The sequence below is a fragment of the Macaca fascicularis genome, chromosome 7, assembly GCF_037993035.2.
Source record: "Macaca fascicularis isolate 582-1 chromosome 7, T2T-MFA8v1.1".
Lineage (NCBI taxonomy): Eukaryota > Metazoa > Chordata > Mammalia > Primates > Cercopithecidae > Macaca > Macaca fascicularis.
Genome location: NC_088381.1, coordinates 162,066,044 through 162,084,149, shown reverse-complemented (window position 1 = coordinate 162,084,149; position 18,106 = coordinate 162,066,044). Strand labels below are relative to the sequence as shown.

General features: G+C 45.0%; 1 protein-coding gene across 2 annotated transcripts in view; it reads left to right on the top strand.

Annotated features, from left to right (window-relative positions):
• The window catches only part of DDX24 (DEAD-box helicase 24), a 29,859-nt gene extending 12,978 nt beyond the window's left edge, over window positions 1–16,881 (top strand). The window contains exons 3-9 of one of the 2 annotated variants that reach the window (XM_005562093.4): window positions 4,745–5,269; window positions 6,286–6,439; window positions 6,880–7,395; window positions 9,615–9,690; window positions 12,612–12,800; window positions 14,678–14,807; window positions 16,339–16,881. In XM_005562093.4, the coding sequence (XP_005562150.3) occupies window positions 4,745–5,269; window positions 6,286–6,439; window positions 6,880–7,395; window positions 9,615–9,690; window positions 12,612–12,800; window positions 14,678–14,807; window positions 16,339–16,607 (1,859 nt within the window). In that variant the 3' untranslated portion in view covers window positions 16,608–16,881. Of the gene's footprint in view, window positions 1–4,744; window positions 5,270–6,285; window positions 6,440–6,879; window positions 7,396–9,614; window positions 9,691–10,555; window positions 12,149–12,611; window positions 12,801–14,677; window positions 14,808–16,338 lie in introns of those variants that run through there. The other variant, XM_045396915.2, reaches the window with a different exon arrangement.
• The last annotated feature ends 1,225 nt before the right edge of the window (window positions 16,882–18,106 follow it).

Genomic DNA, 18,106 nt, shown 5'->3' with positions numbered 1-18,106 from the left:
CTCTTTTAGCAGTTCTTATTATAGTGGTGGCTTGGTAAATGGCAAATTCTCTCAGCATTTGTTTATCTGAAAGCAGTTGTTTATTTTGTGTATCTTTCCTTCATATATGATGCTTAGTTTTGCTGGATACAAAATTCTTGGTTGAAGATTGTTTTGTTTGAGGAGGTTGAAGATAGGGCCCCAGTCCCTTCTAGCTTGTAGGGTTTCTCCTGAGATGTCTGCTGTTAATCTAATAGGTTTTCCTTTATAGGTTATCTGGTGTTTCTGTGTCACAGCTCTTAAAATTCTTTCCTTCATCTTAACTTTGTATAACCTGATGACAATGTGCCTAGGCGAAGATCTTTTTGCAGTGAATTTCCCAGGTGTTCTTTGTGCTTCTTGTATTTGTATATCTAGGTCTCTAGCAAGGCTGGAGAAGTTTTCCTCAATTATTCTCCCAAATATGTTTTCCAAGCTTTTGGCATTCTCTTCTTCCTCAGGTATACCAATTATTCTTAGGTTTGGTCATTTAACGTAATCCCAGACTTCTTAGAGCCTTTGTTCATTTTTTCTTATTCTTTTTTCTTTGTCTTTCTTGGATTGGGTTAATTTGAAGACCTTGTCTTTGAGCTCTGAATTTCTTCTACTTGTTCAGTTCTATTGCTGAGACTTTCCACAGCATTTCGCATTTCTAAAAATATGTCCAGAATTTCCTTTTTATTGTTTTGCCTTTATGTATTTCCTCGAATATTTCTCCCTCCACTTCTTGTATCATTTTTTGGATTTCCTTGCATTGAGGCTTTACCTTTCTCTGGTCCCTCCCTGATTAGCTTAATAACTAACATCCTGAATTCTTTTTCAGGTAAGTCAGGGATTTCTTCTTGGTTTGGATCCATTGCTGGTGAACTAGTGTGATTTTTTTTTTTTTTTTTTTTTGGTGGGGGGTGGTGTTGAAGAGCCCCATTTTGTCATATTACCAGGGTTGGTTTTCTGGTTCCTTCTCATTTGGTAGGCTCTTTCAGAGGGAAGGTCTAGGGCTGAAGGCTGTTATTCAGGTTCTTTTGTCCCATGGGGTGTTCCCTTGATGTAGTACTCTCCCCCTTTTCCTATGGATGTGGCTTCCTGTGAGCCAAACTGCAGTGATTGTTGTCTGTCTTCTGGGTCAAGCCACCCAGCAAGCCTACCTGGCTATGGGCTAGTACTGGGGGTTGTCTGCACAGAGTCCTGTGATGTTAACCGGCTATGGGGATCTCAGCCACGGATACCAGCGCCTGCTCCAGTGGAGATGGCGGAGGATGCATTGTACTCTGTGAGGGTCCTTAGCTTTGGTAGTTTAATGCTCTATTTTTGTGTTGGTTGGCCTCCTGCCAGGAGGTGGCACTTTCCAGAAAGCATCAGCTATAGTGTGGAGAGGGACCAGCGGTGGGTGGGGCCCTAGAACTCCCAAGATTATATGCCCTTTGTCTTCCGCCACCAAGGTGGATAGGGAAGGACCGTCAGGTGGGGGCAGGTCTACACCTGCTTAGACTTTCCTTGGGTGGGTCTTGCTGTGGCTGTTTTGGGGATGGGGGTAAGATTCCCAGGTCACTGGAGTTGTGTACCTAGGAGGATTATGGCTACCTCTGGTGAGTCATGCAGGTTGTCAGGGAAGTGGGGGAAAGCTGGCAGTCACAGGCCTCACCCAGCTCCCAGCTCCCTCACAAACTGAAGGGCAGGTCTCACTCCCACCATATCTTCCCCAACAGCCCCTGTCTGTTTCCAGGGGGAGGGCTTGAAAACTTGCCCAAGGCTATCCACTTTCCAGCTGTGAAAGAAAAGGGCTTTAGTTCTTCCCCTGCCTGTGAAGTCTGGATTCCTGCCCTTCCCCCAAGTTCTGGCCAGGAGGCTTCTGGTCCTCTTCAGATTGTTACATCAAATTGTTACAGAGTTTGGCTACAGAATGCCTTCTTTCTGTGGAGTTTTACCCCCTGCTCCTCTGGCCACCCGCTAAATGGATCCCTGTGGTGCCAGGCAGGAATGGGCTGCTTGGGGACCCAGTGAGCTCCCAGGGCCTTTCTGCTGCTTCCTCTACCCCTGTATTTCGCTCAGCTCTCTAACTTGACTCAGGTTCAGGTAAAGTCAGAAACTTCTCCCGCAAACGGACCTTCAGCTTCTCCAGTAGGGGTGTGCGTTTGGGAGAGGAGGGTCTCCCTCCTCTCCGCATTTGGGGCACTCACAGTATTTGGGGGTCTCCTGGGTCCTGCAGGAGCAGTCCACTTCCTTCAGAGGGTCTGTGAGTCTTCTTGGGATTACTGGTTTGTTCTTGCAGTCAATCTGGAGCTAAAACTCACAGTGCAAGCCTCCGCTTACTGCTCTTTCAGGAGCTGCAATCTAGTCCGGCCTCCTGGGAGCCACATCAGTGGTTGGGTTTAAATCTGTTACTTTTCTATTAGTCCCAGCTCTTCTTTGTTTCCTTCTTTGGCACTGAATTGTGTGTGTGTGTGTGTGTATGTGAATTCTGTTCAATTCAGACACTATCTACCTAGAGTTAGTGTCATTCCTTACAGGTTAAGGGCTCAGCTCACAAGGTTGCCCCCATTAATGATGCTCATCACAAATACTGGTACTTCTGATCAGCTTGGCTACAAATTGGGTATTCCTACAACACCTTCCTCAGGTTCAACACTTTGCTATGCCTGACAGAACTCAGGGAAACACTTTACTTGCATTTAACAATTTATTATAAAAGATGTAACTGAGAAACAGCCAGATGGATGAGATGACTAGGGAAGGGTATGGGGCGGGGTTGGAAGTCAGGAGAGAGGGCATGGAGTTTCCATCGTCTCTGAGGAGACCACCCAGGAATCTCTCCGAACTCCATTGTTTAGAGATTTTTTGAAGTTTCCATTGCATAGGCATGATTGATGATTGATTAAATCATTGGTTGTTAGTGACTGAGCTCAGTTTCCAGTCCCTTCTTCCCTCCCTGAAGGTTATTGGGGAGAGGCAGCTGAAAGTCTCACAAGGTTTTATATCAGCAACTGAGGACTAAGACCAAATATTTCAACAAAAGATGCTCCTATCACTCAGAAAGTTACAAGGCTCTTAGAAGCACTGTGTCAAGAACTAGGGACAGAGACTATAATATATATATATGTATATGCATAGATACCATTTTATCTTTTTTGTTGTCTTATTAGCTATAATTCTTATGTCTTTTTAGTGATTGTTTTGGGGTTCATAATATATATCTTTAATTTTATTATAGTTTACCTTCAAGTAATTTACTACTTCACATACAACATAAGAATCTTACAAGAATATATTTGTTTCTCTCCTCCTTTGTGCTTTTTGTTGTATACTTCATGTTTTAGAGATTCCAGAATACATTTTTATTATCTTTGCTTTAAACAATTGTTTTTAAAGATGTTTAAATAAGAAAAATAAGGGGTTTTGGGTTTTTGTTTGTTTTTAGAGACAGTGTCTCCCTCTGTCACCCATGCTAGAGTGCAGTGGCATGATCATGGCTCACTGCAACCTCAACCTCCCGTGCTCAAACAATCCTCCTGCCTCAGCCTCCCAAGTTTTGAAGACTACAGGAGTGTGCCACCATGTCTGGCAATATTTTTTTAAAGATGGGAGTCTCACTATGTTGCCCAGGCTGGTCTTGATCCTCCCACCTAGACCTTCCAAAGTGTTGGGATTGCAGGCATGAGCCACCATGCCTGGCCATAAAAAGAAGTTTTTAAATATTTACCTACGTAGTTACTGTTTTGGTTGCTCATTATTTCTTTGGGTACATCCAGATTTTCATTTTATATTATCTTTTCAATTGCATGAAAGACTAATATTTCTGATAGCTCACATTTGCTGCTGGTGAATTATTTCAGGTTTTATATGCCTAAAGTCTTTATTTCACATTTTGTTTTGAGAGAGAGTTTTGCTGGGTGTAGAGTTACAGATTGTCAGGTTTTTTTTTTTTTTTTTGGTCTTTAGGCATTCAAATAAAAAATATTGCTACACTGTCTTCTGGCTTTTAGTTGTTTCTGATAAAAAGCCTGCTGTTCTTCTTATCGAGAGTTTTATGTGTTTTTGCTCTCTTTTTTCCTTATAGTATTTTATTTTTGTGTGTGTGGTAATTTTTTACTGAGAGCTGCTTGTTTCCTTTGCAAATTGTGAAAATTTTTGGAGATCTATAATAATGGTTTCTCCCTTGAGAAAGCATTTATTGGCTTCTGCCTAGGGCATTATCACTTTGGAACTTCTTTAAATTCTCAGCCTGAGTTGTTTTGTTTTAACCACCCAGATGATTTGGACTCTGTGTACATTCAAAGACCAGTTTGAAAATGTTCAGACATAGACAAAAGTTTTATATTTACGTTTTCTGAAAACTTGAGAAATTTTTCTTTTATTCCCTCCTTTCTCACCGAAGGAAAGTCTTGGGAAAGTGTTGTGTAGATTACTGCTTCCCACTCCTCACAAAAACAACACATACACCCAAAACTTGCCCTTTATCTCTTTATTTTTTCATTTCTTGGACATTTGTAATTCATTACTGGTGACCTAAGACCTCAGTGCTAGCCTGTCATACTTTTTTTCCTCAGTTTCTAATTTACTTGTGCCTTCTGGTTCCATCTGGGGAAATCTGTGTAGAGTGGAGGAGCTTTGGGTCAGTCAGGGTGGCACTTGGCTACCTTATTCTGTGCAAAAGAATGAATTCCAGACTAAAGTATGTTCATCTGTTGATTCACACTGTTTTTATTTTGTTTTGTTTTTTACTTTTAAGGAAGTGGGAAAACTCTTGCCTTTGCCATCCCAGTGATTCATGCAGTATTGCAGTGGCAGAAGAGGAATGCTGCCCCTCCTCCAAGTAACACTGACGCATCACCTGGAGAGACCAGAACTGAGGCCGGAGCTGAGACTGGATCACCAGGCAAGGCTGAAGCTGAGTCTGGAGCATTGCCTGATGATACTATAATTGAGAGTGAAGCACTGCCCAGTGATACTGCAGCTGAGGCCAGAGCCAAGACTGGAGGCACTGGCTCAGACCAGGCATTGCTCTTTGGTGACGATGATGCTGGTGAAGGGCCTTCTTCCCTGATCAGGGAGAAGCCTGTTCCCAAACAGAATGAGAATGAGGAGGAAAATCTTGATAAAGAGCAGATTGGAAATCTAAAACAAGAGTTGGATGACAAAAGCGCCACCTGTAAGGCATATCCAAAGCGTCCTCTGCTTGGACTGGTTCTGACTCCCACTCGAGAGCTGGCTGTCCAGGTCAAACAGCACATTGATGCTGTGGCCAGGTTTACAGGTGAGGTTTAGTTCCATTTAATAAATCCTTTCTAGGCAAATCCCAAATGCTCATTGGTAAAGATGAATGAACTGTGGCTCCTGCCCTCTAGGGTAAGCCATTCTCATCTGTGAGCCAGACAATTAAGCCCTAGAGAAAATTGATTGAGTGACATTTTTTCAGTTCCCTCAAGGATAATACATAGTTGGTGCCATTGTAGATGCATAGGAAATTTATTGGATACAGTAGATGCTCAGGGCAGGGATTAGCAAACTGGTTTTGTAAATAAAGTTTTACTGGAATACACCCACACCTATTTGGTTTTATATTGTCTATGGTTAGTTTTGTACTACAAAGGTGAAGTTGAATAGAGTTAATAGTTGTGACGGAGACCATCTGGCCTATGAGGCCAGTAATGTTTACTAGTGACCCTTTCAGAAAAAGTTGGCTGATCCCTGCTATAAGCAGTTAGGATTTAATTCTCTTAGGGAATTCACTCGGGGAAGGTCTTCACTCTGGGAATTTTAATTTTATAATAGAAGCAGTTAATTAAATTACCAAATTGTTACTATTGCTAAGCCCTTTACCTGCATGATACTATGAGAACTTCTCCATCAGAGAAGAAAACAACAGGGCATTAGAGGACCTTTCAGAATAATTCTAATTGAGGGAAATAAGAGAGGTATAGCACAGCTGCAGCTCATATTCCCCCCAGCATTATGGTGCACCAGTGCTCAGTTTTCCCAGAGCTTTGGAGGTAAGCATACCTGGTTTCAAATTCATCCTCTTTGGTGTGGTTGGAGGGGAGGGAGCAGGAAAGAAATGAGGTTGAAGAAGTAGGGCCCAGATCACAGAAGACTTAGTAAGCCCTGTAGGAGTGGCACCAACAGTCTGGCCAGGCCTGCTCTTTTAGCAATGCTCTAGAGCATTACACTGTGCTGATGACTGTCTCTGGTAATCTGGGGTGCCTGTGTCAGCCATGTAAGAAAATGATCACCCAGATTGAATGAGTGTCCCTTATGTTTTCTGTCCCATAGGAATTAAAACTGCTATTTTGGTTGGTGGAATGTCCACGCAGAAACAGCAGAGGATGCTGAGCCGTCGTCCTGAGATTGTGGTTGCCACTCCAGGCCGGCTGTGGGAATTAATTAAAGAAAAGCATTATCATTTGAGGAACCTTCGGCAGCTCAGGTAATAGTTGGTACTTCTCTTTTCCCCCTCACTGCCTTTTCTGAAATGAGCTTCAGGTGACATGGTGTGGGCAATGCCTTCTTCCCATTGCAGAATGCCATGGTGTGGTATCATCCAGACCCTGGCCTTTAGAAAGCCAAGAGTGCATGAGGGAGAGTAGTTGAGGCCCCGATGTGGTGGTGGTAGTGGGGGGGGGGGGGGTGTGTGTGTGTGTGTGTGTGTGTGTGTGTGTGTGTGTGTGTGTGTGTGTGTGGGTGTGTGTGTGTGTGTGTGGGTGGGTGGGTGTGTGTGTGTGGGTGTGTGTGTGTGTGTGTGGGTGGGTGTGGGTGTGGGTGTGGGTGTGTGTGTGTGTGTGTGTGTGTGTGTGTGTTAGGATGTGCTGTAGATGATTCCTCTTAACCTGCTACTGACTGATGATATGGGTCTCTCTGGATCTGCAGGTGCCTGGTGGTGGATGAGGCTGACCGGATGGTTGAGAAAGGTCATTTTGCTGAGCTCTCACAGCTGCTAGAGATGCTCAATGACTCCCAATACAACCCAAAGAGACAAACGCTTGTTTTTTCTGCCACGCTCACCCTGGTGCATCAGGCACCTGCTCGAATCCTTCATAAGAAGCACACCAAGAAAATGGACAAAACAGCCAAACTTGACCTTCTTATGCAGAAAATTGGCATGAGGGGCAAGCCCAAGGTCATTGACCTCACAAGGAATGAGGCCACGGTGGAGACGCTAACAGAGACCAAGATCCATTGTGAGACTGATGAGAAAGACTTCTACTTGTACTACTTCCTGATGCAGTATCCAGGCCGCAGCTTAGTGTTTGCCAACAGCATCTCCTGCATCAAACGCCTCTCTGGGCTCCTTAAAGTCCTTGATATCATGCCCTTGACCCTACATGCCTGTATGCACCAGAAGCAGAGGCTCAGAAACCTGGAGCAGTTTGCCCGTCTGGAAGAGTAAGTTAGGACTGTCCCCAGAGGCTTAACCTCTAGTTAGTTACTGGGGTAAAAGGGGTCAGGATGGTGGGGAAATGGTAGAAAAGCCAACTTCTGTCATAGGGGCCTTATCTCAGTAGTAGGTAGCCTTTTTTTTTTTTTTTTTTTTTGCACAGCATTTGGCAAGGTTACTCTTTTAGTGGATTTGGTTGCTGTTAAATGCCATACAGAAGCTTCAATACTAATGAATATGGGTGACAATACATAATATTGAATATATAGACAATAGATTAGGTCCTATGCTGGCACTTTAGATTCAGAATCACATTCAGTTACTCTCCTAACATCCTTAAGAGGAAGCAGAATAGATTCATGGTTAAGAGCACAGATCCTGGAACCAGAATGCCTGAAATCAAATCCTAGTTGTGTCACTCCTTAGGTGGTCAAGTTATTTAACTTCTCTGTAATTTAATTTTCTCATTTTTGGGATAATAATAGAACCCATTATAGGGTTGTTATGAGGATTAAGTGATTGTAAATTCATGCGTGTAAAGTATTTAGAACAGTCTCTAGCATATAGTATATGTATATTGCTAAATGTTAGCTTTAATAATTTCTTCTTCTATTACTACTTATTACCATTATCACTATTCTCATTTATAGATGAAGAAATGAGGTCTAGAAAAGCCGATCAGTCTGCCCAAGGTTTCTCTGCCTGGAAGTGGTAGAACTAGGCCTTAGACAAGCCTGTTGGACCTCAGAGCCCATGCTGTGTCTTATTCCTGTTGTCTTTGTCCATCTGCCTTTGGACCAGGCTGATGCTCAGGGAATGGGGTCCAGATTGTCAAGATGAGGGCCTGGGAAGTTGAGGCAGACTATAAAGTGTCCTTTGCTAGTGTTTTGTCAGGTCACAGAGTAGTTAGTTTTTAGAACAAGTGTTTGATTTATTTGTTTTAAAAAATTGGTAAGTAGTATCAGTGGTTTACTGAGATTAGCTTAGAACAAGGCTTGGCAAACTATAGCCCTCGTGCCAAATCTTCCTTGCTGCCTTTTTTTTTTCCTTTTTGAGATGGGGTCTTGCTGTGTTGCCCAGGTTAGACTTGAACTCACGGGCTCAAACAATCCCACCTTAGCATCCTAAGTAGCTAGGACTGCCAATGAATGCCATCACACCTGGCTGCCGCCTGTTTTTTAGTAGATGTTTTACTGGAACACAGCAAAACCCATTTATGTATTGTCAGTATCTACTTTTGCGACAGAGTTGAATAGTTGCCATGGAGACTATGTTTTTCACAAAGCTGGAAATGCTCTCTGGGTCTTTACAGAAAAAGTTTGCTGATCTTGACCCAGAGCAGTAGTTTAATGTTTTACAAACTAGGATTTGCATTGCGTTTCCCGGCCTCAGCTCAGAAATGCAGGGAGTGAGGATCCTGAAGGGCCAGAATCTTATGTTTTGAAGCACCTCAAGTACTTTTGACTTTCCATGAACCACACATTGAGAAACATCATCCAACACATTTATCAAGTGATTACAATGAACCAGATGTTGTTTCTATGTGGTGGTTATACAGCAGTGAGTAATGCAAAGTCCTTGCTCTCATGGAGCTTACATTCTAGTAGAGGGAGATAATAAATTGCAAAGTAAGTCTACAGTGTACCAAGTGATCCTAAGAAGTAAGTCGAGCAAGGGTTGGAGAAAAGAGATTGGGTATGTGTGGTCAGGGAGGCTTCTCTGATGAAGTGAAAATTGAGCAGAGAGCTGAAGAAAGTAATAAAGTGAGTCATATGGATATTTGAGGCAAGACCCTTTAAGGCCTAAGGAGTAGCAAGTGCAAAGGCTTGGAGGTGAGAGCATGCTTGGTTTGTTTGGGGAAGAACAAGGAAGTCTGTGCCATTGGGAGGAAGTGAGAGGGTGATAGGATAGGAGGTCACTGACCCAGAATATGTATGGCCTCATTTAACTCACTGGAGGGAGTTTTTTTTAATCATTGCAGAGTATGGCATGTTAGTTGGGGTCAGTGAGTCCCAAATTTGGATCCAGACTCCACAACTGAATAGCCATGTACATACCTTGGGAAGTTAATCTCTAAGAGCCTCAGTTTTTTTGCAAAAGGGTATAGAAGTGATATCTTACAGAGTATTGGTAAGGACTGTAATGTTTAGGATGCTCAGCAGTTGGTAAGAATTTGATTAAAGATAGCTGTTAGTTATTATTAATAAGCTTTCTCTCTCTACCCCAGCTGTGTTCTCTTGGCAACAGATGTGGCAGCTCGGGGTCTGGATATTCCTAAAGTCCAGCATGTCATCCATTACCAGGTAGGGGCATCTGAAAATGTATAGGCATCTGCCTGCATTGAATCGGGAAATTTTAAGGCAAAGGTTGGGGGAGGGAGGAGGAATTGTTGGTTCCAAGGCTCTTGCATCAGAGAATACCAGCCCACTACTCCCACTTTTGGAACACTGCTGAGATTTGGTCTCCAGAAAACTTTGCTTTGTCTGATGTCAAGCAACCCTTCTCTCCAAGCTACTTGATATTGTCAGGTTAGAGTCTTAGTTTTTTCTGTGAAATGGGCATAAGTTAAGCTTGTAATTGGTTACCCTGATGTAGAGAAGTATGAATAGAAGAGTGTGGTAGTTTAGATCTCTCTGGGCTCAAATCCCAGCTGTGTAACCTTGAACAAGTCATGTAATCTCTCTGTATCTCAGTTTTCTCATGTGTTAAATGGCAGTGAGTACCTGCTTCTTAGGGTTCTTATTGAGGCAAAATAAGTTACTGAGTATAAAGAGCTTAAGAAGCCACCTGGCACATTGTAAGCACTTACTCATGTTAACTGCCATTGATAGTAGCAGTAATATTAGTTTGTGCATCTAGTGAATATCAGCATAAAGCTGTGGTTAGGAGTATGGGCACCGGAACCAGCCTGCCAGGCTTTGAATCCCCAGTCTGCTGCTTCATAGTTGGTTAGCGTTAGGCAAGTTATTTAGTACCTCTGGTTTCAGTGTCATCGTTTGTAAACTGGAAGTAACAATGCTAGCTATCCCATAGGGTTATCCTGAGAATTAAATTGAGCTGATGCTCATGAAGCCAGTAGCACAGTGTAAGTACTCAATAAATGGTAGCTGTTATGGCATTATTATTTTTTCTCTTTAATTCCTCTTTGTGCTTTTAAAAATCTTTTAGGCTGCTGTTTCAGTGAAACAACAAACTCAAAGTGCTTTTTCCCATTCTCTCACTTCACAACAACAATCAACACAGAAGACTTCTGTAACCAAACGTGTGGGCATTTTTCACCATATATCAAGCTGCAGCCTCCAGCTGGGTGTCCTCTTATTTAGTTTCATTTTCTGATGCTGTCTTCCTGGAGATGGCCTCAGATCCCACAAGATGTCCCTCCTCCCCGTGACCAGTCTATCAGTTGGGGCCTCTGGAACTTCTGACCAACCAGCTTCAAGTTGGGGTTCCCTTGACCCCCCTCTTTGGGTTCAATTAATTTGCTACAGCAGCTCTCAGAACTAAAACACATTACCAGTTTATTATAGAGGATATTAGAGGCCGGGCGCGGTGGCTCAAGCCTGTAATCCCAGCACTTTGGGAGGCCGAGACAGGCGGATCACGAGGTCACAAGATCAAGACCATCCTGGCTAACACGGTGAAACCCCGTCTCTACTAAAAAAAAAATACAAAAAACTAGCCGGGCGAGGTAGCGGGCGCCTGTAGTCCCAGCTACTCGGGAGGCTGAGGCAGGAGAATGGCGTGAACCCGGGAGGCGGAGCTTGCAGTGAGCTGAGATCCGGCCACTGCACTCCAGCCTGGGCGACAGAGTGAGACTCTGTCTCAAAAAAAAAAAAAAAAAAAAGAAAGAATATAGATGGGGAGATGTATAGGCTGAGGTATAGGGGAAGGAGCATGGAGTTGCCATGCCCCTCCTGGGTACACCACCCTCCAGGAATGTCCACATATTCAGCTTATTCAAAAGTTCTCCAAACTCTGTCCTTTTGGGATATTTATGGAGACTTCATTGGGTAAGATGATTAATTAAACCATTGGCCTTTGGGTAGTAGCACTGAAAGTCCCAACCTTCTAATCCCGGCCTTTCTGGTGACCAGCCCCCATCCTGAAACTACCTAGGGGGCTATCAGCCATCAGTCAATAGTTTGTCATTAGCTTACAAAAAGACATTACTTTTGAGATTCCTTTGCCAGGAAACAGGATGAAGAGCAAAAACATATTTCACTGTATCACAGGTGCTAATTTTGGTTTAGCAAATCTCTGTAGTCTTCCCTTTTTTGGGGAAGGAGTTGGGTCAACCTTTGTGGAGTCAAGATGAATCAAATACAGTCCCAGCCCCTAAGAAGTATTGGATCCAGCAGAGGAGGTGAGATGACCACAGCCATAATTTAAGGCAGAAGGTATTAGAAAATTACCAAATACAGTGGAAGAGAGGTAACTTCTAGTTCGGGAGGTTGGAAAGTACTTTTTAAAAGATGCCTGGCATTTAAGGGTGGAGAGGATTTGGACATGTAGAGGCATTAAAGGAAGGAGCAAAGAAATGGGCAGTGTTCAGGGGCACTTGGCTCAGAGTGAAAAGAGGGGATGTGTTGGGAAAGGAATAGTTGCTGAGGCTGGAGGGGTAAGTTGGAGGCAAGTCACTAAAGGCCCTGAGTATCAGGTTGAAGAGTTGGGCCTTTATCCTATAAGTAAAGAATGGCAAATCTCATTTCTAGAGCTCTTATGAACAGTTCATAGTGGCTGCTTAAAGTACTATATTGAAAAGGATACCTAGTTGTTATCTGGGCCCAGTGGAGAAGACTGTTGTGCTTGATTAATGGTGTGTGCCGGGGCTCAGTGGGTGTGTCAGCAACCATGCCACATTATCTATGGATAATATATATATAGGAGTAGAGACCATGTAACCCAGGGATTAACATGGTTTGTGGAGCTGGGCTGCTTAAATCCTGGATAAGAAGTGACTGCTGTGGTCTGGCTACATGGTCTTGAGGACCTGAACTAGGTTGAGGGGCATGGGAGGGGAGAGCCTACACAGTGAATGGGCTAAACCTGGGAACATTTTGAATGTGGGACTAAGAGAGGAGGGCTAGGTTGCTCTACAATGCTGCAGAAGTTTCTACCTGCCTGGCTGGGAGGTAGGAGGGTCCGGTTTGGAGATGTGGCCCTGAGGAGAGGACCAGTGTTTGGCAGTGGCCATGTATTGATCTCCCAGTTCTTCCTGTGGCAGGTCCCACGTACCTCGGAGATTTATGTCCACCGAAGTGGTCGAACTGCTCGAGCTGCCAATGAAGGTCTCAGCCTGATGCTCATTGGGCCTGAGGATGTGATCAACTTTAAGAAGATTTACAAAACCCTCAAGAAAGATGAGGACATCCCGCTATTCCCTGTGCAGACAAAATACATGGACGTGGTCAAGGTAGAAAGCAAAGTTAAAACCCCAGTGTTAATGAAGGGATTGGGCTGCTCCCTTGCAGAGCACCTTGCTGTGGGACTCTGGCAGCAAAACCCTTGAAAACTAAGGAATGGTTCTGCCAACAGCTGAACAAGGAGACTTGTAGAAAGGATTGAGAGCAACATACCTGGGAAAAGAGAGAAAAGGGGAGTGACTGAAGGTGTGAGGCATTTTCTCCCTGAACCATTTCTTCCTTGTCTGGCCCTGAAGTCCCCCCTGCTCACCGGACAGTGCAGTGGTCATGGCTGCCTGGATATCCTGTCAGAGGGTTGTAGACAGTGTGGTTAGCATTTCTTGCTGAGGCAGATGCTACAGGTTTGGCACATCCCTGGAGCAGGTTCCAGTAAAGTCTGTCTTTTGGGTTTTAACTCAGCAAGTATTCCCCAAGTAGGTGCTGCTTACCGTGGGACACTGTATTAGTGACCAAAGTGGGGTGAGTTCTCCTTCTCAGAGGTTTGCCAGCTGTGAATAAAGTTCAGGTACAATGGAGCAGTGTGGAATTACTGGGCATATGGTTACATTGGGAGGAGAAGAGGTTCTGTCCCAGCTTCCTGCTGGCAAAGATGTGGAAGGGTACAGAGGAGGTGGAATTCCAGGAATTGAGGGAGCAAAAGCATGGCACAGTTCAAGGAATGTTGGCTTCTCTGGCTCAAAAGGAATATTAGCTATTTGGGGAAATAGGGTGGAGATAAGGCTGGAAAAGTGGAAATCAGAGAGAATTCCCATTAGTAAGGAGGAATAGGAGCCACCCAGGCTCCCCGTGATTCCTTTGATCACATCACAAGATCCTTCTCATTTTGCCTCTGCAGTGCAGCCCCAAAACCCCCTAGAGGGAGAGTTGAAATGTTTTATCTTAGCTCAGCTGTGGAAGCGAGCTGTGGCATCTGTGTAAAGAGTTCACTTGGGTTACCTATAGGTTGGCAGTCGAACCAGTAAGGGTTTTCAAAGGATGTGGCTGTTGAGGTTGATTGTTGGAAAAGCTGTCGGTTGTGTTTAGATGTGTACACACAGACGGGTAATGGTTGCCCACTGGGTTTTTATCAGGAAACAAAACAAATGCGTTTCAATAGGAACTGAACTGCATCTCACCACTGATCTCAAGAGCTTTTTATTTATTTATGTGTTTATTTATTATTATTATTATTATTTGAGACAGAGCTTCACTCATGTTGCCCAGGCTGGAGTGCAATGGCACAATCTCGGCTCACCACAACCTTCGCCTCCCAAGTTCAAGCGATTCTCCTGCCTCAGCCTCCCGAGTAGCTGGGATTACAGGCATGTGCCACCATGCCAAGCTAATTTTGTATTTTTTTTGTATTTTTAGTAGAGATAGGGTTTCTCCATGTTGGTCAGGCTGGTCTCAAACTCCTGACCTCAGGTGATCTGCCCGCCTTGGCCTCCCAAAGTGCTGGGATTACAGGTGTGAGCCACCGTGCCTGGCTCAAGAGCTTTTTAAAAACACTACTTGCTGGGCATGGTGGCTCACGCCTGTAATCCCAGCACTTTGGGAGGCTGAGGTGGAAAGATCACTTGAGCCCAGGAGTTCAAGACCAGCCTAGACAACACAGTGAGACCCTGTCTTTACAAAAAATAAAAATAAAAAAAATAAAAGAAAATAGCTAGGCATGGTGGTGCCTCCCAGCTGCTTGGGAGGCTGAGGTGGGAGATCGCTTGATCCAAGGAGGTTGAGGCTGCAGTGAGCCATGATCGTGCCACTGCTCTCCAGCCTGGGCAGCAGAGTGATACCTGCCTTAAACACACAAACACAACTCAAGTGAGGCTTTGCTTCCCAGAGGCCTGAACTCTGTTTCAGGTGAATATTTTCTGTTACTTCCCCCCAGGAGCGAATCCGTTTAGCTCGACAGATTGAGAAATCTGAGTATCGGAACTTCCAGGCTTGCCTGCACAACTCTTGGATTGAGCAGGCAGCAGCTGCCCTGGAGATTGAGCTGGAAGAAGACATGTATAAGGGTAAGCCCTTGGGCGGGATTGGGAATTAAGGAAGTTGAAATCTCTCTTTAACTTTTGCCTTGTTGGAACCATCTCTACTACTGTGGATCTTGTCAGAATCAGCAAGACGTCCTTCCCCCTCTTTGCTAACAGGCCCTAGTCCCAGATGAGCCTACTGGCCTCTGTCAGTCTTTGTTTCCTCTGTCTCTGTCTTGTGCCCTTAGCTGCCTCCTCTTACATGGACAGGCAGTGGAGTACAGTGAGGAAGGGAGCAGGCTTTCTGGCCAGGCTGCCTGTGTTAGAATGCCGGCTCATTGCCTCAACTATGTTACTGAGTCAAGTTATTTAACCTCTGTTGTGTCTCAGTTTTCTCCGCCATAAAATGGAAGTAGTCAACTACCTACTTCATGGGATTGTTGTGAAGACTGATTGAGTTAAAAAATGTTAAGTGCTTGTGGTATTGCCTGGCAAATAGAAAGTATTACATTTTAAGTTACTTGTCATTATGGTTCCTACTACACCTGCCTTCCAAGCTGACAAAGCACTTCCATGCCATTATCTCATTTGATCTTCTCCACTCTCATGACATGAACACAGCAGGAATTACTCTCCTTTTACATATGGGAACTAGATACTCACAGCAGAGGCACTTTTTGCAGGGCAACAGCTCTGTCACAAGGCATTTCCTGAGCTGCTACTCTGTATGTGACCAGAGGCTGAGGCTTCAGGGATGAGTCTGCTCGGTCCCTGCTCGAGAAAGCTCCTGAGTCTTAAGAAGTGGTAGAACCAAATCTAGAACTGCATGCTCCTTCCACACCACCAGGGATGCGGCTCAGCAGAGATGTTGACACCTCGGTGCCCAAGTCAGCAAATTCAGAGACAGACTAACTGCTGTCTGCTCAGCATGGAAGCCAGGAGCCAAACCAGTGGGCTTGATGACAGTGAGCTGGTCCTCCTGGTGGCTCAGGGTTGGGGCTTGGGCCCGGCTTCCCTTCCTAAAGACAGGCTGAGGTGGAACCCTTTGGCTCTTCCAGCCTCTCCATGTGCAGTCACAGCACTGGTGGCAAGGCACAGGACAGCTGGGCTACAAGGAAGCATTCAGTGTCTCCTGGGGGGCGGGGGGCGGGGGGCAGTGGGTGGTTGTAGTTGTGAAGTCACCAAACCCTAGGTGGGCAGTAAGTGGGTGGGTCATAGGAAGAAAAGTGATCTTCAGTCAGGAGACTTGGGTTCTGGGCTCTGTCTGATGGCTGGCTCTGTGATGTGAGCCAGGTGACTTCTCTAAGCCTGCATTGCCTCATCTATAAACATAATTCCAGCCTTGGAGGATTTTTATGAAGTAAAAGGACAGAGCGGTCCTGCGTATCCCCCGCAGATGGTTAGATGTTATCCATTTACAGCCCCTGCCAAGCCACCACTGGCTTCTTCAGAGAACTTTTGAACCCTGCCTCCCTAAAGTAGTTCTAAAACATTTTTCATTGTGTTATCCATCAAGGGAAACAAAATGTTTCTACAAACCATAGTAAATAGGATCTTTTTTGTATTGTGTTTCAAGGAGGAAAAGCTGACCAGCAAGAAGAGCGTCGGAGACAAAAGCAGATGAAGGTTCTGAAGAAGGAGCTGCGCCACCTGCTCTCCCAGCCGCTGTTTACGGAGAGCCAGAAAACCAAGTATCCCACTCAGTCTGGCAAGCCGCCCCTGCTTGTGTCTGCCCCAAGTAAGCGCGAGTCTGCTTTAAGCTGTCTCTCCAAGCAGCAGAAGAAGACAAAGAAGCCAAAGGAGCCGCAGCCGGAACAGCCACAGCCAAGTACAAGTGCAAATTAACTGCCCTGGTCAAGTGTGTTAGTGACTGCACATTGCTCTCTGTTCTCTGGCTATTTGCAAAACCTCTCCCACCCTTGTGTTTCACTCCACCATCAACCCCAGGTAAAAATGTCTCCCTCTCTTCCTCTCACACCCATAGCGGGAGAGACCTCATGCAGATTTGCATTGTTTTGGAGTAAGAATTCTATGCAGCAGCTTAATTTTTCTGTATTGCAGTGTTTATAGGCTTCTTGTGTGTTCAACTTGATTTCATAAATTAAAAACAATGGTCGGAGCCATTGTGTCATCCTGAATTTTTTTTTTTTTTTTTTTTTTTTTTTTTTTTTTTTTTTAGCTAGAAGATGGTTGGGGGCATGGTGTCGTTTGTTTCATTATTAATTTGATGATTCTCCTGGGCCAGCACAGTGCTAAGCCCTTGAAAAGACAGGAATAGTGTCAGGCCTCTGGCTGCAGGCCAAGATCGGACAGTGTGGATGGAGCAAGAGGCTGGAATGTTCAAGAGGCACATGTTCCTGCTTTACCCAGAGCAGCACCCTAATAGCTCCTTAGTTCTCTCCCACACTCTTGGCTATTGTCTGAGCCACTGTGGGAGGTGGGCAGGAATGAGGTTGCTGTCTTCAGGCTTCCCTCACATCACAGAGTCAACAGTAACAGTCACAGGTCTGACATGTGAAGCCCTCAGGATCTAGCCCCAGCCTTGTCTCCACTCCCCTCCTCTGTGACAGAGCAGGCTCCTGCCCACAGTTCCATGCACCCCTTCTCTTGTCCTGAGCCTTTGTGCAGAATAGGCTTTTCCATCGGTCTGGATTGCCTTTTGGTCTTCTCCATCCCAGAGCACTGCTATGGATCCTCTAGTCCTGAGCCTCTAAGTGGGGGCAGTGCTTCTCCTGGGGCTCCCTTAGTATCCCATGCTTACCCTCTTCATAGCACTTGCCGTGCTGTGTTCCCTTAGCTGAGCTCCTTGGGAGAAGAGGAACTCAAGGCTTGGTCAGCCTGGTATAAATGTGTGCCCAGAGAACTAGGGACTTCCTGGTGCTGCCCCAGCTTTGTCTGCATCAGTGTAGGTGAGTATCCACAACTCCCACAACCATGGGAGAAGCACAGATTTCTGCATAACTGTCTGGCTTCCAAACAAGTATTTATCGGGGCACAATACAATACAGCTGTTTAGTTCAAGGGGTGCTAGGGAATTGAAGAGGATACACAAATGGACCAAGATACCCCAAGATCTAAGTAGCTCGCCTCTCTCGCCTCATGGTTGGCACTTTTATCTAATTAGCATTTAGTCTTGAAGGTCCTGAGAAATAATTTTTTTTTTTTGGAGACAGGGTCTTGCTCTGTTGCCCAGGTTGGAGTGCAGTGGCACAGTCACAGCTCACTGCAACCTCACACTCCTGGGCCCAGGCAATCCTCCTGCCTCAGCCTCCCAAGTAGCTGGGACTACAGGCACACACCACCATACCTGGCTGATTTTTTTTTTTTTTTTTTTTTTTTTTGTA